At 38.5% G+C, this 23,561-nt stretch overlaps 1 protein-coding gene across 1 annotated transcript in view; it reads right to left on the bottom strand.

The window, feature by feature from the left end:
- Positions 1 to 23,561, bottom strand: part of TPRG1 (tumor protein p63 regulated 1) — a 114,063-nt gene that overhangs the window by 67,130 nt on the left and 23,372 nt on the right. The window contains exon 3 of the mRNA XM_039234233.1: positions 10,790 to 10,966. Coding sequence (XP_039090164.1) covers positions 10,790 to 10,966 — 177 coding nt within the window. The remainder of the gene's footprint in view (positions 1 to 10,789; positions 10,967 to 23,561) is intronic.

Genomic DNA, 23,561 nt, shown 5'->3' with positions numbered 1-23,561 from the left:
GGCAGAAAGAGAGAGAGATTGAGAGAGATAATCTTAAGCAAGCTCAACACTCAGCATGGAGTCCAATGCAGGGCTCGATCCCAGACCCTGGGATCATGACTTGAGCCAAAATCAAGAGTTAGTCACGCAACCAACTGGGCCACCCAGATAGATGCTCCTCCCCGCCCCCCATTAGGATCTTTTCTTAAAAATGAATGACAGGGGATGGGGCACCTGGGTGGCTCAGTCAGTTGAGCCTCTGACTCTTGATTTCCACTCAGGTCATGACTTCACTGTTCATGAGTTCGTGCCCTGCATCAGGCTCCCTGCTAACTATGGAGCCTGATCAGGATTCTCTCCCTCTCTGTCTGCCCTTCCCCTGCTTATATCTCACTCTATAAATTAATTAATTAATTAATTAATTAATTAATTAAAAAAAAAGGATGACAGAGAAGTACGATAGAAGATGAAAGGAATAGTTTCTTATCTGTTAATGTACATGGGCTTATATTAGGAAGTGAACAGATAATCAACAAAAAGGCCAGAATAGGGGCATCTGGATGGTTAACGTCGGTTAAACGTCGGGCTTCAGCTCAGGTCATAATCCTGCAGCTCACAAGTTCCATCCCCATGTTGAGGTCTGTGCTGATAGTTCAGAGCCTGTTCAGAGCCAGTTCAGAGCCTGGTTCAGATTCTGCATCTCCCTCTCTGTCTGCCCCTTCCCCATTCTAAAAGTACTGCACTAAGTTACATTTACAGTCACCAGTAGAAAAAGAGAGACTATAAACCTTCTTGCTAAAATGAAACTACACTCACTAGAAAGCAAAAAAAAAAAAAAAAGTCTAGAAAACATAGTAATATATTTAGAATAACACAATAATACAAAAATCAGGAGGGCAGGATGAAGATCAAAACTGTCATATCAAAATAATAATAAATAGGTTAATTTTACCAATTTAAAGAAAAGACCCCCAGGTTGGATCACAAAACAAAATTCAGTTATATGCTGTATATGAGAACACATGAAAAACAAAGAGATTCAGGTTTAAAGTAAGAACCAGGCAAATATATATGAAGAAAATTCAAATAAAAACAACATAATGTTTACAATATACACCAAACAAGACCAAAAACAGACAAGGCACTAAAGAAGGTAAAGTTTATAATGAAAAAAATTATAACCTGAAATAAATATTCAAATTCCATAAGAGTTCCTACATCAAACAAAATCAATATTCATAATGTAAAGTCACAAAAGTAAAAAAAAACAAAAACATAGTAATTAAGGAAAATTTAATTCTCCCCTCTCAGTCTATAACAGATCAAATAACCAATAATAATAAATTAATAAGCAAAGACACAGAAGACATATATAACATAATAATATATCTAAACAAGTTATCAAATTCTATACACAGATGCAGAGACTGCACATTCCAATATTTATGAAATGTTGATAAAAATTAACTATTCAAGTGTAAAACTAGTCAGTAAATCCAAAAACACAGAAAAAATAGAAAGGCATTCTCTAAACACAATGTATAAACTTAGAAATTAATAATGTATGTCAAAGGAATAAAAATCCTTCCAGCTTAAAAAAATGTTACCTCAACCATATTCTTGAATCAAAGATAAAAAAATAATGAGTAAGAAATATAATAAAATGGTATGATAGATCTGGAAGAAGCATAATTAAAGCAAATTTAACAAACAGATATCTAACAAAAAATAATTAAATAAGTGAAACTTGATGTGCCTGGGTAGCTCAGTCATTTGAGCATCCAACTCCTGATTTCGGGTCAGGTCATGATCTCAGGTTCATAGAACTGAGCCCTGCAATGGGCTCCACACTGAGCATGGAGCCTGCTTAAGATTCTCTCTCTCAGAGATCCAGAGGGGCTCAGTTGGTTGAGCCTCTGACTTTGGCTTAGGTTATGATCTCCTGTTTCATGAGTTCGAGCCCTGTATCAGGCTCTCTGCTGTCATTGCAGAGGCCTCTGAAGCCTCTGTCCCTCTTTCACTGCCCCTCCCCAACTTGCACTCTCTATCTCAAAATTAAATATTAAAAAAATTCACTCTCCCTCTGCCTCTCTCCCCTGCTCACACTCTAATTAATTAATTAACTTTAAGTGAAGAAGTTATAAAATTCAAGAGAGACTATACACAAAAAGAGCAGTAGGAGACACAGATAAATGTAAAAAATAATAAATGAGAAAATGAATTATTCTATAATGAACTAGTAAACTCAAGAGGTGGTACTTTGAAATCAATCAATCAACTACTTAAATCCCCACACGAGGAAAAAAGAGTTATATATAAAAGAATCTTTCATTATTCTTTTAATCATCTGTTTTCTTACTTTTCTCAGTTCAATGAAAATTTAGAAACTTGAATAAAACTGAGTGGTTTTTCTAGTAAAACATAAATTACAGAAACTATCTTTAAAGAGAGAGAAAGTCTAAACATGCCAATACCATGGAGAAAAATTGAGAAAGTTGTAGTGCTCCTTCTCCTTAGAGAGAAGGTCCAGGTAGGTTGATAGGTAAAATATACTAATCATCCGTGTAAAAGATAAAGCCATTTCTATATCTGGTAAAGTCAAAAGGTGGAGGGGGGGAAGCACTTTTTTAAAATTTATTTATTTATTTTGAGAGAGACAGAGACAGTGCAAGTACGGGGGGCAGAGAGTGAGGGAGAAGGGGAAAAAGAGAGAGAGAGAGAATCTGGCTTCACATTGCCAGCACAGAACTCAACATAGGGCTCCATCTCACAAAACTGTGAGATCATGACCTGAGCTGAAACCAAGAGTCAGATGCTTAACCAACTGATCCACCCAGGTGACCCAAAAAACACTGTCTTTTAAAAATTAGCTAATATTAATACCAAAATCTGGAAAGACAGCCCAATAGAAGAAAACTAAACACCAATCAAATTTATGTATATTGATACAAGAAACACTTTCAAAAATTATAATGAATATTCAATGGAATATGATATTAAATATAATAATTCCATGTGGATTTGTGCCTTGAATGTGCAAAAATGACTCGGTTTTAAGAAATGTGTGACATAACCCATTATATTAATCAGATTTATGGAGAAAAACATACAACCATCTCCAAAGAGGACATAAAATTATTTGCAAAAGTTCAATATCTAGGCACAGATGCCCAGCACACTGTCTCTTGTGAAGATAACAACTAGAAATTCTACACAATGCGTGCGCGCGCGCACACACACACACACACACACACAGAAGCATCTTCTTTCCCATAAAACTTCTATCTATGGATTTAGAGAATAAACGAATTCTACACAATGTCCAGGAGGAGTAAATTTGAAAGTAACCAATGTATCTAAAACCAACAAAATATGACCTATTCTTAAGAAAATAAGACAGTGAATGCAGGAAATCTTGAGATGAACCATAATTGGGAATTATCAGGAAGAACTTTAAAGTCATTATTGTAATTATGCTAAGGTAAGTACTATGCTACATAAGGTACATTATGCTAAGTCAGGAGAATACACTCATAAGGAAAATATGTGCAATCTTTTAAGAGAAATAGAAAATAGAAAAGAGTGCTAAGTGGATGTTTTCAAACAAAAAGAACAACTGAAATTTAAAAAAAATTCTTGATAGACTTAATAGCAGAATGAAATGACAAAGGAAAATGTCAGAAAGTGTCAGGATGGATCAACAGAAACTGCCAATCTGAAGATGAGATAGAGATTGGAAAAAATAGAGACTGAGATACCTGTGGGATAATATCAAAACCTCTATTATACATGTAATTGCAATATCAGGAAAAGAAAAAACAGACAATGGAACCAAAAAAAAGTTTTAAAAAGTAATAAGCTCCGATTTCCCAAATGTGTTGAAAGATTAAAAACTTATGCATGCAAGAAGCCCAGGGAATCCCAAGGAAGATCACACACACACCCACACACACACACACACACCCACACACACACACACACACACACACACCCACCCACCCCTAGGCGCATCAGAGTCAACCTTCTGAAAACTAAAGATAATGTTAACATGTGAAAGCAGCTAGAGAACACACAATAGCAGTTCAAATAACTGTGAACTTCTCTTCAGACATTACAGAAGCCAAAGACAGGGGAGCAACATCTTGTGAGCACTGAAAGAAAAAAAAATGTCAAGACAGAATTCTCTAACCAGAGAAAACTCTTCAGAAATGAAGGGGCACCTGGGTGGCTCAGCAGGTTGAGCGTCTGACTCTTAATTTTGGTTCAGGTCATAATCCCCGTGTTGGGCTCTACATTGAGCATGGAGTCTGCTTAAGATTCTTTCTCTCTCTTTTTCCCTCAGCACCTCTGTCCCTCTCCCCGACTCAAACTCTCTCTCTCAAAAATAAAAATAAAAATAAAAACAAAAAAGAATGAAGGCTAAATAAAGATCTTTTTAGAAACACATCACCACTATATTACAGTACAAGGAATACTAAAAAGTAATTTTTCATAATTTTTCATGTAAAATGGCATCAAAGGGAAATCTGAATCTCCTGGAACGTAAGAAGTGCATCAGAAATGAAAACATGGGGGCACCTGGGTAGCTCAGTTGGTTGAGTATCAGACTTTGGCTAAGGACATGATCTCATGGTTTGTGGGTTCAAGCCCCACATTGGGCTCTGTGCTGACAGTTCAGAGCCTGGAGCCTGCTTCAGATTCTGTGTCTCCTTCTCTCTCTGGCCCTCCCCAATGTGCTCGCTCGCTCGCTCTCTCTCAAAACTAAACATTAAAGAAATTAAAAAGAATGAAAACATCTATTTAAAGATGAAATACAATTATATATCTTAATTTCTTTGCAATATGTATAATTTCTTAAAATTTATAACATGATCTATGGGTTTTAAAATGCATATAGAAGTAATATGCATGACAACTGCCAACATAAAGGTCAGTGAGGAGGGGGTGTAAATAGTGCTACATGTATAGTATGTATGTGTATCTAAATACATATTTATTTATTTAATACATATTATGATCTTTTAACATACTAAAGAAGCTTCTCTGTCTGGGGAGAGACTGCCCTTCTTGGGGCTAGCCAATTGTGAGAGGTAACAAAGGACTCAGCCCAGAGCACACCTCTGGTATGCATATAAAACAATCCTGAACCATATATCTTCTATTTGGCCCATACACCCCATGAGAAAATATTCTTCTGCCTTGATCAATCCAGGTTCAGGTACTAAGCAACAGTGGATCACCCCTACAGCTTAAAGTCTACCAAAATTACAAAAGTATTTAAACTAGTTGATCCCAAATTGATTGCTCTGTCATGCCTTGCATTTCCTGTGGGAACCCTAGTAAAGGCCATGGTCTAAGTTCACTTAGAGCTCCTGCCCTTTCAGCCACCTGAGCAAGACTGGTGACTTCCCCTGGGGCCCCTTTCTTGGACCTGTCAGTATAATAAACTTTCTTCCAAGCTTCCTTCTCATTTCCTCTTGTGGCCACACTGACTATATCATACTATATCCAACATTTAAAGCCGTAGAATAATACATTTACAAAGTTTCTATGTTTGAAGCATAGTATTACAATATTAAATTTAAGTAGACTGTGAAAAGTATTTATATTATAATTCCTTCAGCAGTGGTTCTCAATAGGGAGTGATTTTGCCCTTAGGGTACATTTGGCGATGTCTGGGGACATCTTTTGATTGTCACAACAGACATAGGGTGTTACGGGCATCTACTGGGTATAAGCCAAAGCTGCTGCTAAACATCCTACAATGCACAGAACAGCTTCCCACACCAAAGAATTGTCCTGCCCAAAATGTAAGCAGTCTTCATGTTGAGAGAAACTCTGCTCTAATGCAACCATAAAATTATATAAAATTTTATAACTAAAAAAGCCAACAGAAATGTTAAAATTGAATTATGAAAAATATTTAAATTTTTTAATGTTTATTTTTGAGAGAGAGATGGAGACATAGCAGGGTGGCAGAGAGAGGGGGAGATACAGATTCTGAAGCAGGCTCCAAGTTCTAAGGTGTCTGGCACAGAGCCTGATGCAGTGCCTGAACCCACAAACCATGAGATCATGACCTGAGCTGAAGTCAGATGCTCAACCAGCTGAGCCACCCAGGCACCCCTGAATTATGAAAAATATTTAAATAATTGAAATAATTGAAAAGAAGAATAGTTGAAAAAGAAGACTAAGAAATAAATCTAAAAAGGGAAAATAGAAAACAAATAGTAGGTAGACTCAACTCAATCAAATCAAAATTATATAAAATGTAAAGGGATTAAACACTCCAATTAAAGGCAGAGATTATCAGAATGGACGAAAGTATAACTCAATTAGATCATTTCTATAAGAAATGTGCTTTGAATACAAAGCCATGGACAGTAAATGGATTAACAAAAGATTTACTATGTGAAAAAAATAAGTGGATATAACATTAAACATAAAAATGGATTTCAAGACAGAATATTGCTAAAGATGAAAAGGAAAAACCAATTCATAATGAAAGAAAGCTCAATTTCTCAGGAAGGCATATTAACCACAAATATAATGTACATAATAGATCTTCAAAATACATGCAGCAAAGAATAATAAAATTAAAGAGTCAAGAAAATTTCACAATGATAGTAGGTTTTAACATTCCTTTCTCAAAAACTAATAAAAAGTGGACAAAAATCAGTAAAAATATAGATAACCTAAACAATACTGTCAAACACAATGAACTAATTGATATTTATAGACAACCACACACAAAATTTTCCTCCAATGAATATGATACACTCACAAAAATATACTACAGTTCAGTCAATTAAACAAGTCTCGATTTATGTACACGGATTAAAATCAAGACCATATGGGGGCGCCTGGGTGGCTTAGTCGGTTAAGCGTCCGACTTTCGCTTAGGTCATGATCTCGCGGTTTGTGGGTTCGGGCCCCGCGTCGGGCTCTGTGCTGACTGCCAGCTCAGAGCCTGGAGCCTGTTTCAGTCTGTGACTCCCTCTCTCTCTGACCCTCCCCTGCTCACGCTGTTTCTCTCTCTCTCTCTCCTAGAAATAAATAAAACATTAAAAAAAAAAAAATCAAGACCATATGTTCTCTCTTAATTAAAATGAAAGAATATTAAAATCTCAAAAAAAAAACTCAATAAAACATTTGGAAATTAGCTAAGAAAACTTCTAAAGTATCCATGGTTCAAAGAAGAAATTGCAAGAAAAATTAGAGAATACTTCAAGCTGAATGATAATAAAAGCTCAACATATCAAACTTTATGAGATGCAATAAAGGCAGTTCTTAGAAGAAAATTTATACCTTCAAATATTGATATCAAAAAAGAAGAAAGACCTAAAATCAAGGCCCCTGGGTTTCAAATTAAGAAGTTAGAAAAAGAAAAAGAAAAAGGAGAGCAAAAGTAAGTAGGAGAATGGAAAAAATAAATAAATCAAAAAGCAGTAATCAACCAAATAAAAATCAGACAAAAGTGAAAATTAGCAAACTTAAAAGTATGTTCTTGAAAAAAACCAACAAAATCAACAGGTTCATTAATAGAAAAAAAAAAAAAAAGAGAAAACACAGATCATCAAAATCAGGAAAGAAAGAGGATATCACTAAATATCTTGTAGATATTAAGGGGATAATAATGGAATATTATTAACAACTTAATGCCTTCAAATACAACACTGTAAATAAATGTAACAAATCCCTTAAAAAATACAATTAACCAAAATTAACACAAAATCAAAGAATTATAAGTAACTCAATATTTATAAAACAAATTAGCTTTGCTATCAAAAATGATCTCACAGAGAAATCTCGGGTCTAGAAGATTCCTTCTGTCAATTTTGTCAGATGCTCAAGGAAGCAATACCACTACTCATGTACAAAATCTTTTAGGAAATAAAAGAGGAGGGAACACTTTCCAACTTATTTTATGAGGTTAGTATAACCCAAATACCAAAACCTGCCAAAGACATTGCAAAAGAATGAAAATAATAGACCAATACCTCTCACGGACATAGACACAAAACTCCTTAACAAAATATTAGTACACTGAATCCAACACTACGCAAAAAGAATACAACATCGTGACTAATGTATTTATCTTAGAAATGCAAGGTTGATTTAATATTTGAAAATCCTAATAAAATAGGACTTTTTTAATTGAACTGACGGAAAAATAAATATGCATATAGAATTCTTAAAAAGATTAATAACAGATAGTAACCATCAAATATTAAAACATAATAAATGATCATCAAACCCCACTTTGTACTTTAATGAACAAATAAATGAGATGGCGAATCCAGAAATAAACACAAATACACCTGGTAAAGGATATATGGTAAAGAGGAAAAGATGGGGTACTAAATAAATGATGCTGAGAAACCTAGCCTGTTATTTGGGTAAAAAACAAAGCTAATTGTGTATCTTTTTCCTCACTTGAGGTAAATTCTAGATGAAATGTAAATTTAATGACTTTATAAAACAAAATTATGAAAACTTTAGAAGAAAACTCAGAAATCTATTTTACAATTTCAGTGTGGAGAAAGCCTTTCTCAAAAACAAATAAACTTGGGAAGTTCATTTGAAAGACAAATAAGTGTGACAACCTAAAATTCAATGAAAGTTAAAAAAAAAATAGCATTATAAAGTGAGAGATATGACAAACCAAGAAAAATATCTGCAAAATAAAAGGCAGAAAAGGAGCCAAATTCTCTTATATATAAAGAGCTCTTACAGATTAATAAGAAAAAAGCAATATCCCGATAGAGAAAAAATGAGTCATGGTCATAAACACGCAGTTTACAGAAAAATAAATAAAATGGCTAACATAAGAAAAACACCCTTAATTTCCTTCAAATTCTAGTGATGGAAATTAAAATGACAATGAGATGTTTTCTTTATCTCACTGACAAAGCAAAAAAGTTCATAATGTGCAATATGGGCGAAGATGTGTGGAAAAAGATACTCTTCTATTTTCTTTGTGGGAGTGTAGGTTAGTGTCACCTGTTTAGAAGGCAATTTGGCAATATCTATCAGTTAAAATTCACATGACTTTCGAACCAATAATTTCACTTACAGAAATGTACAGATACATCTGCACATCCGTACCAAGTCCTATACATAAAATAGTTTTAGCAGAATTGCTTAAAGTAGCAAAGGTAAAAATAAATATCCATTAATAAGGAGCTGCATAAATAGGTTCATTTTTAAATAAAATATTCTGCACTATTTAAAGAATTGAGGTTGATCTATAGATAATTATGTAATAAAATCTCCCAGTGTATAATAAAATCTCATTGGGTAAAATAACTTGAGGCAGAAGAGTTTATGACATGTGTTCCCATTGGGCAAAACAATTTATGATAAATGTGTGTGTACAGATATATCCTTACAAATGTGTATAAACACATAAAACTACATACAAAGGCATTTGTACTCTTGTGTATTTGCTATTTCTATTTCTTTAAAAAAAAAAAAAAGGAAAAAATAACAACGTGTAACTATTGACTATCACCTAGGGAGATAACACTTGAGAACTGAGAGTCTGCGGTTTCAGGAGAGATATTTCCTGAAAACAAGCATTTTGTAATATTATAAATATGTTTACAATTGCTTATATTATTGAAAAATCCACCAGTTCAAAAAGTTAGTGAGCTAAGTCAATTTGTCACATCATACATCCATGAGAAGAATAAATTAAAACACAGATCTTCGATATGGTGTGGTTTGTGTACGGAAACCAATCACTTGATCAAACTGTGCTTTTTTCAGCATTTTAGAAAAGTCTGTCTGCTCTCATCGAGTGCCAGGCTCAATGCCAGGTGCCAAACAAACAAACAAAAAGGTATTTGCCCTCAAGGTACTCATCATTAAGTGGGAAAAGCTCGCATTCAAAGGCTTGAAGGGAGATTCATGCCCTCCCTTAGATCTAAAAATGTTTAAAAAGGGGGTACCTGGGTGGCTCAGTCAGTTAAGCATCTGACTCTTGGTTCTGGCTCAGGTTCTGATTCCATAGGATTCCATAGGATGGAGCCCACCATCAGCACAGAGCCTGCTTGGGACTGTCTCTCTAGTTTTCTCTCTGCCCCTCCCTTGCTAGGGCATGCACGCTCTCCCACCCCCTCTCTCAAATAAATAAATAAACTCTAAAATGTTTAGGAAAAACAATTCCTTCCAACACCATAACAAGGACTTAGTTCAGCAACCCTGCTCTGTCGACGTCACCGAGTCTCTGGGTAAATGTCAACATCTCTGAGATAGCTGAGGTCCTCTCCACTAAGGTTCCAGGGAAGACCTCAGAGAGACCTCTCTCAAGAAGAGCTATGGACCATCATAAATTCTGTCCACTCAGCTTTATGGGATAATTTCGATTTCCAAAGGCATTATACTGTTTCCCACCTCCACTTCTTTGGCTGTGCTGTTCCTCAGTCTGGAATGTTACATTTCTGTCCTCCTTTGGCTAACTCCTACCCGACATCAAATATAGCCTCAAGTCCTTCTCCAGTAGAGTTTCTCTGGTTCCCTGCCACACAAACTGGATTGACCATCTTTCTTCCATGATCCCATGGCTCTGTCCACCTTATAGTCAACCAGTGATTTCTCATGTGCCCATATTAAAGTACCAATTCACTTAAAGTTGCATCCCTGCTGTCTGACATAGAATAGGAACTCAATGATTATTTGATGAATTCAACTGTACAGCTTCACGTTTCTCCCCTGGGTGCACCCGGCTTACACTACTCAATTGAACTTTGTGGGTGATGTCACACCCCTGCTGCACCATTTTCCAAGTCTAAGACCCCACACTCACTTGTTCAGTGACATCCCAGGGAAGACAAACTTGCCCAGGCAGATACGATAGACAGCGCTCAGGGGAATCCGCTGCAACTGCACACAGCTAAGCATGATAAAGTCGTATTTGCAGATCAATAGAGTCTTGTCTGTGACCAGCAAAATCCTCTCCTTCTCATTGTTCCAGTGATCTATCCTGTGGAAATCATCACAGAGAGTAAAAGTTAATGGCATGGTCTTTTCAAGTTCAAGATGAGAGTACTCATTGAAACATCTCAACTAACACAGAAGACAGGGAGGCTTGGTCACCTCAGAACAGGGTCTGAGGAATGCCTAATATTCTCTCTCTCTCTCTCTCTCTCTCTCTCACACACACACACACACACATTCTCTCTCATTCTCTCTCTCTCTCTCTCTATCCCCCTCCCTCCCTCTCTCTATTTTCTCTTTCTCTGTCTGTCTTTCAGTCCAGTCCCATGACCAAGGGAGGAGGGAAGATGGAAGATTGCAAAGAAATATGTTCCACAGCTACAGAGTTGAGAGATGATTACCCAGGAAGGTACAGGAGTGGCAGTCACCTGATTCATGTTCCTTCCCATCTTCCCTGTTCATCAGAAAACCTTTATCTTCCCCCAAGGATGCCAAAAACATCTAGTTTTCTAACTCAATTCATACCACAAACATTACCCACTACACACTAGGTTATGCCAATCTCCACAAGTTGCATTGCTAAGTGGAGAAAAGAAAATGGAGACTTGCACAAAGGTGCACTGACCTCAAAGCCCTCACGACCTCCACACATCCTATCATAGTCTTGTGGTAGAAATACAGTCAAACAAGTGAAGTGGTTTTCTTACGGGCCAAGGACAAAATAGACACTAGATAAGTGTTCACCGAATTGGTTTGCTTTGGACTTGAGAGCCTTTTAGGGCATGCATGGAAAATTCTAACTCCAATAGAATCTCCAACAGAGAAAACAAGAAGAAATCTGAACAGTGGTGTCTGGTGAGAAGAAAGTGAGCATGGTCTATAAATGCTCTCACCCACAGCACATTTGCTGTCTATCTACTATAGCCTTTAAGATACAGCACTCATGAATTTTATTAGAATTCTTTCAGCACAGGTTTTGTTTTCCCTAAGAGACTGAAAAGGATGATCTGTGACTGATTCATACCTGAACTCTCACTACACAGAATCAATCTAATGTAAAGTTAGATTAGGCAGCCCACTCCCATCCATTCTCACACAGCAAACACAGTGCTATTTTTTTTTTTTAATACAAACAGAATAACATTACTCCCCTGTTTATTAAATAGCATCTTTTTGATCTTAGGAGTAAATCCAACTTGCCGAACTGCAACTACAAGTCCCTATAGGGCCAGGCCATTGCCCAGCATTATCTCGTGGCAGGCTAAGAACACTCACTGTCCAAATCATGGTACAAATGCCTCATTCAAAGAGGATTTCTTAAGCTACTATATCAATGTAGCCCTTTATCATGCTCTCTCAAAGCATCCTGGCCCTTCTTGTTTTGTGGACCCAACGCTTTTTGTAAGAAGGAATGATACATAAAATGTTTAGAAGTACCATGTGGACATTGACTGATCAGAATAGACATGAAAATACAGCGGGTTGGACAGTGCCAGTCAAGAAGAGCTCCTCAGTATCCTGTGTGTGTGTGTGTGTGTGTGTGTGTGGGTGGGTGTGGGTGTGGGTGTGTGTGGGTGTGGGTGTGTGGGTGTCCCACGAAGGCAGGGGCCATGGCTATTGGGCTACTTATTCTATCCAGGTCCTGTCAAAGTAGTCTACATGCCATAAATATATCTAGTGAATAAATGAGTGCCAATCAAAACTTTGGAAGGTGCTGGGCCGGATGAGGGCAAGTACGAAAACTTCCAGCTCCATCACTTACTAACTCTGTAAGAGAAGACACTTTACCTGTTTTTGGCTCTTGTTCCTTATCTGTGAAATGGAGACAATAGTGGCACTCATCTCCTGAGTTTGTGTAGAGAATTAAGGGAAATGATTCTCAATCAGTGTTCTATAAATCAGCTATTATTATTTCTGGCAGGGACCTAAGGGACTGAGGAATTTTGGGCAACCCAATCTATGCCATTCCTCAGCAGAGCATAATCTAAACACAGATGGGCAGGATGAGTCAGGAGTTAAGTCAGTGAAAGCAAAAGGTGGACGTTTGAAAGAGGAAAAAAAGGATGAAAGAAAAGAAAAGAGTGGAGCTGACGAAGGAAAAACAAGAAGGGTAAGATCCATGATCATTATATGGTGGCTGTTATGTAGTATATCTATTAGCTCTATTATCTCTGACAACTCTTTGAAGAAAGTCACATTGAAGTCAGTCAACTAGAATCTGATAGTACAGTCAGTGGTGTAGAGTCTGAGAGATGTAGTTTAAATCCGGGTTCTACAGGGGCATCTGGGTGGCTCAGTCAGTTAGGCTTCCACCTTCAGCTCAGGTCATGATCTCAGTTTGTGAGTTCAAGCCCCACGCTGGGCTCCCCGCTGTCAGCACAGAGTGCTTTTGTAGCCTCTGTTCCCGTCTCTCTGCCTGTCTCCACTTGTTCTTTGTTCTCTCTCTCTCTCTTTCTCTCTCTCCCTCCCTCTCAAATAAATAAACATTAGAAAACATCCTGATTCTATGGATTCCAACCACTCCAACAACATTCCCATACTCAACCCCTGTTCCACTGAGAGAAGGAAAAAAATCTAGATAATCTGTTTCATACTCTCAATCTCAGTCAGAAAGAGACAGGGACTCTGAAATGTCTTATCAGATATCTACATAAATTTCTCTAAATAGCTTGCATCTACTTAGCAGTAAGTTAAAAGCTGCTGCCTAATAAACCAGACTTGGTTTTAGTCTAAAAAAACCACAGCTTTTGGTTGAATGGTTTTGCTGAAAATGTCAGCACTCCATAATGAGATTTATTTTAAAAGGTAAAGGATTGGGGAAAAAAGAGAATTCTTTTTAGGAACACAGAGTGCTCTGCTGTGACACAGATTCTGCATAATTTACATGTCGGGAAAGTCTGAATTCAAGTAAACACGCGGGTTTATAAATAGTTTGGGGCCACATCTCTAGCTCCTGGGTGGTATATGTATTTATTTAGACTTCAATGACACCTTTTTTTTTTTTTTACCAAATAACTCATGGAAAAAAACATCGAATTTCATATTCCCAACATTGACATAATTGAAGGTGGGTTGGCAACAATATCCACAGCAATTATAAGGGTAGAAGTAACAATAACATGCTGTGGAGATTTACAAAGTCCTTGGATACTGATGGTCCTGTGAACCTCACAGCAACCCTTTGGACCAGAAGCTATTTACCCTCATTGTAAAGACAAGGTAGAGACATAAAACCCGGCCATGGCCCTGGCCTTCTCCCCAGTCGTCCACCTCCAAATAGAGGACCCTTCAGTACGGTATGAGAATGAGGTAAAACCAACTTCTGGAAGGAGCTGATGAGATGACATATACCGCCTCTGGGGCTGTTCTCTCTGGGAAATCTTTCCCCTGAGAAAACACACATCACTGCCCCTTTCAAACCTCATCGTCTTCCACTGTTCCTTATCCGGGAGAAGAACCCTGCCTGTACCCAGTTAAGCCAGAGACTTAGGGAGTCATTCTGGATTCTCCCTCTCCCTCCCCTCATATGCCAGGCCCTAAACATTTGACTCTCCCCCAAATCTCTGAAAACCACGTACTTCTCTCCATCTCAACCTTCACCACTCTTACCCAGTCTCCCCTCATCTCCTGCTTAGACAACTCCACACGCTCTCTCACTAGGTTTGGCCTGCTAGTCACTGAGACCCAGTTTACCCACATGTGCTCTGGTTCCCTCCTAACGTCTCCACCGTACTGCAGTGAGGCGCACCTTTTGAAAAAACAAATCTGGTCTTGACCTCTCCACTTTGGCTTCAAACGTTTCAACCATCCCCGAGAGCTCTCTGACAAGAAATGATAGAAGTTCTTCATCTGATCTAAAAGGCTGTCCACAGTCAGCCCCCGCCCCCCCGACCTCTTCAACCTCATCACACATCAAGTCTCTCCACTCATTCTTCTTATCTTTCAGTTTCTTGTATGCCCCATGCCCAATGCTACTACAGGGCCTTTGCACATGCTGCTCCCTTCTGATGTTCTTTACCCTAACTGCTCTAGTGCTGAGTTCAATTACCCCTTCCTTATTCAGGCAAACCTGCCCAGAATTCTGTGACTACTTCTAGTCTTTCTAAGGTACACTTTCATAATACCACACATTTCCTCTTCGTAGTACTTATCCCAGATGCACTTACACAGTTATTTCTATGGGGGCCTAATTAATTTCTGTCTCCTATCCCTATAAACCCCACAAAGAGAGAATCAGGCTTTGCATTGTGTCTCCAAGGTTGTGTGCATCCAAAATATATTTCTGACATCGATTAGTAAAGAATGAACAATCGCTGCACTGTGCAAGCCATATGCCTTGGCTCATGCTGTTTGGGAATCCTATCCTCACGTTTACACATTGAAATACTCCCCCATAAACTAGCACAGTTTTAAAAACTAATCAGTAACATTGGGAAAACGTTCATGCCATAAAAGTCCCAAAGAGCCATACAAAATGCTACCTTCAGCCGACTTCCAACTTTGTAACCACAATAAATACACAGATCAAAATGGTAACACTGATTATTTCGGAGTGCTGGGATTTCAAATGACTTTCATTTCTTCTCTTGCTTTTATTAGTCAGAGCTTAATTTCTTTTTGCAGTGAACATATTCTGCTCTTATGATAAAGAGATAGTTTTAAAAATAATACATCTCATCCATGCTTCAAACTCCTAGATTAAATACTAGTTCATAGAGACTAACCCTTACCAATCTCCGCCCCAGAGCCCGCCAAGTAGATGTCATCTTTCTTTCCATTAAATACATAAAAGCTTTCTATCACTGCATCCGTTGTGGTTCAAGTCACAATCTTCTCTATATTACAGTGATTTCTATCTCCGGAATGTGCTATCGTTCCCCACATTTGATGAGGGACCCGCTAATGTAGAGAGGTGTTTCAGTCCTGTGTCCCCTCACTCAGCCCAACACAGAGCCGAGAGAGAACGTGACAAACGAGCGGAGCATGAAAACCGAAAACCATAAGATGTATCATCTTTGTTGAGAGCCAGTCTCTCCTGGACGAGGATTTTCCACATCTTCTCTTGCCACCTATGCTCCTCGGCACTAGCGTCATGTCCCTGCTTGCTGAAGAAGGGCCTCGGCTCCCCACTATAAAAGGGAGTCTCAGAACTCCACGAGATTTGTGGTTTCCTGGGATGACAAGTTTTGCCAGCAGAGGGCAACAGCGAACTAACAATGACAGGAGGCCCAGCAGAAGAAGTTTCCAGGGCCCCGACCCAGTTATTCAAACCATCCCAGAGGCCTTTCCCAGTGGCCCCCCTCCCTACCCCTGATGACACTTTCAGTTGCTCTCTCGAAGCTGTGTCCAATCAATTTTTGAATTCAAAAGGATTTTCCTCCAAAAAGATTTTTTTCTAACATTATTCCACTACTCTTACACACACACGCACACATGCACACACGCACACATGCACACACTCCATTCAGTAGAAACATCTTCCCTAATACTGAATAGAGTGACTTAGTTTTACAAATCAGCGTTCCTTCGTGTGCCCTTCCAGACACTTAGCATAGCCTGGCCCTTGAAAGAAGAAGGCAGTTTCTTAGGTAGCCAGAAATCAGCAGCCCAGGAGGAATACACTGAATCATTCATTCCAAACATATTCCCTGAGCACCCACTGGGTTCCAGGCCCTGAAGAGAATCCAATTCGGGTTTGCTCTTCGAACACAAACAGATGAAAAATGCATGGCATTGAAGCAAAGCAATTTCCCTCCCCTAGAGTTAAGTGAAGTCTTAAAAAAAAAAAAAAAAAACCTTCAGCTAAATGATCCACACTAAATTCTTTCAATCATTTGGTTATTCTTTCCTGGGGCCTCTCCAGTTTGTTTCAAATAGGGGACCCTCCGAGTAAACATAGTATTCCAACAAAAACCTGATGTCCACAAACCTTCTCTGTTCTCAGATCCCCTGACTTGACTTCCTGTGGTTCTGTTTTTCTCCCCATTACCCCATGGGGCCAGGGATGTACCAAGGTCTGTGCTAGCTGCTGGAAATACTGAGAAGAGTATTCTGCTCTTAAGGAATACACAATTTTTTAAGATGTAAGGTGAAATCATGTAGAGAAGGGCTAATATGGCACCCGAAGGTGTGATGACATTTTACCATTTTAATATAAGTCCACAGACTCAGGTCTGCAGATTCCCAGCCCACTGCCCACAGGGTAGAGGAAAAGGAACCTTCGGCATCTATTTGATGCTCTTGAAGAACATTCTTCTACCAACACTTCATTTCCTGCTGTTTGATGTAAGATCTCAGTGCTGAAAATCACAAGTTGCAAAGCCTGAATGACTATTTGGAATGAACATGCAAAAAAAGTTTTTGGGAGTATTTGGTTTTTTTCAATACTTTTTAATGTATGCCAGTGTAGGACAGACCAAGTGTCCCCATAAAACATAGACAGGATGGACCTGGAAACATCTATTTATGTATCTATAAAGACTATTTTTCCTGAGTTAAGGGAAGTCCTCTCTTGGAGCTTCATATTATTCCACTTCATCAAAGAAAAAACAATGGTCCTTCCCCCCACCCACCAGGAAACAAAAGAGGTTTTGAGTTCTAAAAAATATAATAAAATAATAAACAAGAAGTTTTAGTTAGGAAATTACATATGTGTATGTGTGTATACATATATATACACACACATATGTATGTGTATGTGTGTATACATATATATACACACACATATGTATGTATATGTGTGTGCATATATATACATATACATATGTATATACATGCCAATTCTAAAACGTCTTTGATCTATGTGCCATATAAGATAATATGACATTATTATTATGCCACATAATATGCCATTATTCTCACTTATAAGAATAATTCTGCCATGTATTTTTCACAGGTTAAAAGAAAAAGCCTTCATTTATTGGGGTCTTCTCTGGATCAGGTACCGGGCTAGATATTACACACATATTACCCCTTTTAATCTTCATCAAACAATTCTGATGTAATATAGGTGAGGAAACTGAGGCTTGGGGAAGTGTAAATGTCTTTGTTTCCCCTCAAAATTCATATATGGAAACCCTAAACCTCAAAATGATGGTACTTAGAGGTGGGGCCTTTGGGAGGGGATTAGGTTTAGATGAGGTCATGGGGATGGAGTGCCCATGATGAGATAAGGAAGTGACAGGAGAACTTCCTCCCTCCAGGATGTGAGGAGGCAATGAGACAGCAAGCCAGGAAGAGAGCCCTCACTGAGAAGCAAACCTGTAGGCATCTTGATCTTATACTTCCCAGCTTCCAGAACTGTGAGAGAACTGTTGTTTAAGCCACCCAGTCTATGGGTATTTTGTTACAGCAGCCCCCCCCCGCTGGAGCTAACTGATACAAGAAGCTAACTTGTTTCAAACAGCATAGTCAGGATTCATCCCAGGTATGCTTCACCTTAAACCCTTGGGCTCTCCTCTTTACCAAACCACATTCATTAACAAGGCAATGAAAGCTTTTTATTTATAATCAATTAATATTGCTGAGTGCCTATACAGTTGACCTTTGAACAACATAGATTTGAACTGTGTGGGTCCACTCATATGCAGATTTTTTGGTAAATGTAGTACAATACTATAAATGTGTTTCAATTTTCTTAATATTTTCTTTTCTCTGGCTTATTTTATTGTAAGAATAAAGTATTTAATACATATATAAAATAGATGCTAGTTGACTGTGTTATGGGTAAGGTTTCTAGTCAACAGTAGGCTCTCAGTAAAGTTTGGGGAGTCAAGAGCTACACATGGATTTTTGACTACAGGGGTAGGGACTCTGTACCCTTACCCCCTTTGTTGTTCAAGGGTCAATTGTCCTGAATTAAAGACATTATGTAGGTGCTCAACCTATAAAGCCCTCAATAATTATGCCAGTCCTTAAGAGCTTATAATCTAATGTAGGAGAAGATAAATAACTCAAGTATGATGGTGTGGAGTGATAAATAATAACCTAGAAATTTGTATATGGTGCCATGGAAATCCCAGCTAATGTCTAACATTGATTTAATCCTTACTTTGTATGAGTTTGGGGTATATGTGTTTCATATAAATTATTTTACTTATGCTCACAGTAATTTTGTGAAGAAGGTAGTGTCATTATCCCCATTTTACAGATGAGGGACTAAAACATAAAAAAAGTTAAATAACTTGCCCAATTCTGGAACCAGAATTCAAACTTGCCTGCCTCTAGAGCCCATATTTTTGATGAACCATTCAGCTCTGCTGAAAGGAATTGAAAACCACCTAGGAAGTGAGGCAAGGCTCTGGATAAAATGTGCTTCAAGAAGCTTTTGAAGGATAATCAGGAGATGGCTTGATCCAGAAGGCAGATTTAATTAATTATAGATAGAGGGAACAGCATGTGCAAACACGCATAGAGACATGTACAGAAAGACTTGCTGGAAGACATGTGTTTGCACAGTATGTAAATGGAAATCATGAAAACAGAATTACCATAAAAAGGGAGGATAGCACCCAAGAAGAATTCTGACTCACATTGTTGAGATGGAATTCCAGGCATCAGTCCTTTGAAAAGCTATCCAGATGCAGAAGCAAGGTTTTAAAAGACCAAATTGTTTTCAGGAGCTGATCTAGGAATTTGAATCAGACCTAGGAATTCTCAGGCACTGAGATGGAACCATTTGAGCCTAAACTCCTAATGAGCCTGAAGGTGGTGCTGGAAAGTTTGTGGATTTACCCAAAATTTCAGAGTGGAATGCCTCAGAGTGTTTCTAAGGCACGCTTGCCCAGTCCAAATAATTAATCACCCTCTCCCTCACTTTATCATAAGTTCCTTAAACTCCAGGGATGAACTTCTGCTTCTTAGTCTCCCAGCCAAGATAACTTGGCATGATGGTATTATGTCATAGTCCCATCCTGGTCCTGGCACCGAGAAATTGCTCTGGGAATGTTAATTTCATTGTTTATATCCCTTTCCTGAAGACAAACTGCACTTGACCAGGAGTTTTGTCACTACTCCTGTGACCTTACGACTCATTTTAACCACAACGGGGTCTTGATTTCATCTTAAATTTTAAGTGCTGGATTCCTGAACAACAGTGGGCTTCCTATCACACAGGCTGGGAGTTAGAGATGTCATTCTACCCATTACTAGCTGTGCTATCTTATGAAGGTCACTTATCTTTTCTAAAATTCATTTTCTACACCTCTAAAATGAAAATAATAATAATACATGTCTACCTCATAGCATTGTTGTGAATTTTAAAAACAGTACTATAGAGCGCTCAGTAAAATACAAAGCACACATAAAGTACTCAATTGTGCCTCGGTGGCTCAGTCGTTTGAGCATCCGACCCTTGATTTCGGCTCAGGTCATGATTTCATGGTTCGTGGGATCGAGCCCCGTGTTGGGCTTTGCGCTGATGACAAGACGCCTGCTTGGGATTCTCTCTCTCTCTCTCTCTCTCTCTCTCTCTGCCCTTCTCCCATGTACATGCTCTCTGTCTCAAATAATAAAAATAAAAACAAAATAAAGCACTCAATTGTTATTAGCTATTAGTGCGAAGGTGATGATGGTGGTGGTGATGATCAAGAAAAAGGAGAGGGAGGAGCGGGGGGCGGAGGAGAAAACAGCAATGAATAAGAATTCTTTTGAATTCCCTTCAAACATTTTCACAATGTTGACTGAATTAACAACTAAACTCATGAATAAGTGGTTAGAAGTAAATCCACTTGAAGACAACTCCTCAAAACTATTATCGTTTCCAAATATACAAAATCATTCCATTGCAATATCCCAAAAGAATAACATAATCATTAATTCCATACCTATAATACAAGTTTTTGTCTGTTTGCCCGTGTGCTTGTCTGACACAGCCGGGTATACTTCATTATATTGGAAATTATAGTGAAGTTACCCTGAGCGCATCAGCTGTGGGAGTCATGTTATACGCATTTAGATTATCCCGGACAGAGGAACCAACAGCAAATTCAGATACGAACCCAAGTAAGGAGTCATGAGGGCAGGCACCAAGGATTGTGCTCAAAGTCACTGATTTGCAATCAATTTTCTTCTACGTGGCATAAGGAAGGTGTCTTTTTAGAGAAACAATACCAGGTATCCAGTTTAGAAAGAATACCCCCTGATGACCTGCCTAATACTTTCTGGGCCATTATTATGCTCCAGGCTCTACTGGTATGAGGGTGAGGCAAACAAATCCCTCCTCCTTCCATTTGTGCATTCTGTAGAGGAAGGCACAGCGACGAAGGATATGGACACATAAATACAGAGATCTAGATGAGAGGGAGATGGGAATACCCGTGGCAATAGTATCTAGATAAAGTCAAGAGCTAGTACAAAGGCCCCGAGGTGGGATCCATCAGGTCTCATAAAACAGCAAGGAAGCAGGCATGACCAAAGCAAAGGGACAGAGGCGGCGAGTGGGGGGAGACATGAGCAGAAGCCATATCGTATGCTGGAACAGCCACAATTCCTTTGCAATTTATGGGTATTTTTCACCTTAAGTGGTTGCTATCCTCCACTTCACAGATGGAGAAACCAAGCCCCATAAAGAGACATGCACTGAGTACTAAGTGACAGAGGCAAGGCCAGAACCCAGCTCTTGGGCCCCCAGCCCAGGCCATCACTTCCTATCTAGCTGCTGCTCACACTTACTTTTCCTCCCCAGCCAGCCAGCTTTGCTCTCTGTCACAGCACTACCAGCAAGAGGATGTTTGAAAAGCTACACAAAAGAAAAGACTCGTGGCACATCCATCCTTCTCTCTTTTCCACAAAACGACTGAATAGCTATTGAATAGCTCCAGTCACCCACAGCGCACCAGGGGCTAACAGGGGGCCCAGCCTGAGGCGCTCTCTCCTCGCCTGACTCAACCAACCTTGGGGTATTCGCTTGATCAGAAGCCAAAGAAGCTGGCGGGGTAACAAGGCCTAATTTTGAGAAGGCAGCAGAGAGGAAAACACTGTGGGACAAGATGCAACAAATGCTCACTTCTTGCCACCTCCATTGCATGCATGCATGCATGCATGCATGTATTTCTTTTTTAATGGAAGAGGTGTTTACTCTTCTATATTAGTTCAGCTCTTTGGGCACAGGAGACACAGCCCAGAGCAGGCAAACCCAAACAGAAGAGATAGATAAATATCCTGAGGAATCCCACAGAAATCCAAGAGCAGGAACCATTGAACAGTTGGGCTTTATGAAAGCTGGAAAGCCACAGGGAAGGAAAGCTACTCCCTCAGGGGCCGCCTCTGTCATGATTTTTATGTCTCTCCCCACATTGCATCTGTTTTCTCTTGACCTCCATGCTCCCTCTGATACTGCCAGTGTTTGCCCCTCTTTAATTGCATCTTTCCCATGAACTCGTTTCCTTCATCCCGAGTGTACGTGAACTTCCAGGTCTACGTTCACAGCCAACGGGCCTCTCTAGCTGTTTCTCCCACTTCAAATCCTCAAGATTACAAATTCTTTTAGTCCATAGCATACCTTTGAGCTGTCTTTGGGGACACAGGCCAGTTAATGGATTAGTTCCTCTTGAGCCAGTCAGCTATGGCCAGGGGCTAAAGTTATGCAGTAGAAAATAGGAACTGCCAGTGAGATGTACCTCAGTCTTCTCTTTCAGAGCTGTTTCAGCTATTCTAATTCTTTCTCTTTCCATACAAATTTTAGAACAATATTATCTATACTTGCAAAGTATCTTGCTGAGATTTTGAAAGGAATTATATTAAACCTATATGTCAAATACTGGAAAATTGATATCTTTACTATATTGTGTCTTCCAATCTATGAATAAAGTATGTCTCTCCATTTATTTAGATCTTCTTTGATTACTTTCATCAGAATTTGGTAGCTTTCAGCATGCAAGTCCTATATAGAAAGGATTTCTTTTCTTGATTATAAATGTTATGCCATTTTTAATTTGTTCTCAATTCTTTAATGCTAGCTTAGAGAAATATAACTGATTTTCATATGTTGATCTTGCACCCTGAAACTTTATTAAAGCAATTTATTAATTCTGGGAATTTTTTTGTAGATTTCTTGGGGTTTTCTACGAAGACTGTCATGCCATCTACAGTTAGGGAGAGTTTTTATATCTTCCTTTCTGATCTGTGTATCTTTTATTTCCTTTTCTTACCTTATTGTACAGGCTAGATCTCCCAGTACTATGTTGAATACCTGTAGTGAGAGTCTACTCATTTGCCTTCTTCCCAATCTTAAGAAGAAAACACTAATATTTTTCCACTAGCATAATGTTAATTACAGGTTTTATGTAGATGTTTTTTATCAAATTGAAAAAGTTCCCCTCTTTTATTTTTCTAAGAGCTTTTATCATAAATTGATTGGTGTGTTAAGTTTCATCAAATGTTCCCTCAGCATCAATTGATCTGATCATGTAATTTTTCTTCTGTAGGCAGTTAAAATGGTGGATTACACTGATTAATTTTCCAATATTGAACCAGCCTTACATCCCTAGAATAAACCCTCTTGGTTATGGTATATAATTACTTTTCTATATTGCTGAATTCTATTTGCTAACATTTTGATATGAATTTTTTTCTTATCAAAGAATTTTTCTATATTGCTGAATTCTATTTGCTAACATTTTGATAAGCATTTATATTCATGA

The sequence above is a fragment of the Hyaena hyaena genome, unplaced genomic scaffold, assembly GCF_003009895.1.
Source record: "Hyaena hyaena isolate Hyena2069 unplaced genomic scaffold, ASM300989v1 scaffold_84, whole genome shotgun sequence".
Lineage (NCBI taxonomy): Eukaryota > Metazoa > Chordata > Mammalia > Carnivora > Hyaenidae > Hyaena > Hyaena hyaena.
This window is presented reverse-complemented; position numbering and strand designations above follow the sequence as displayed.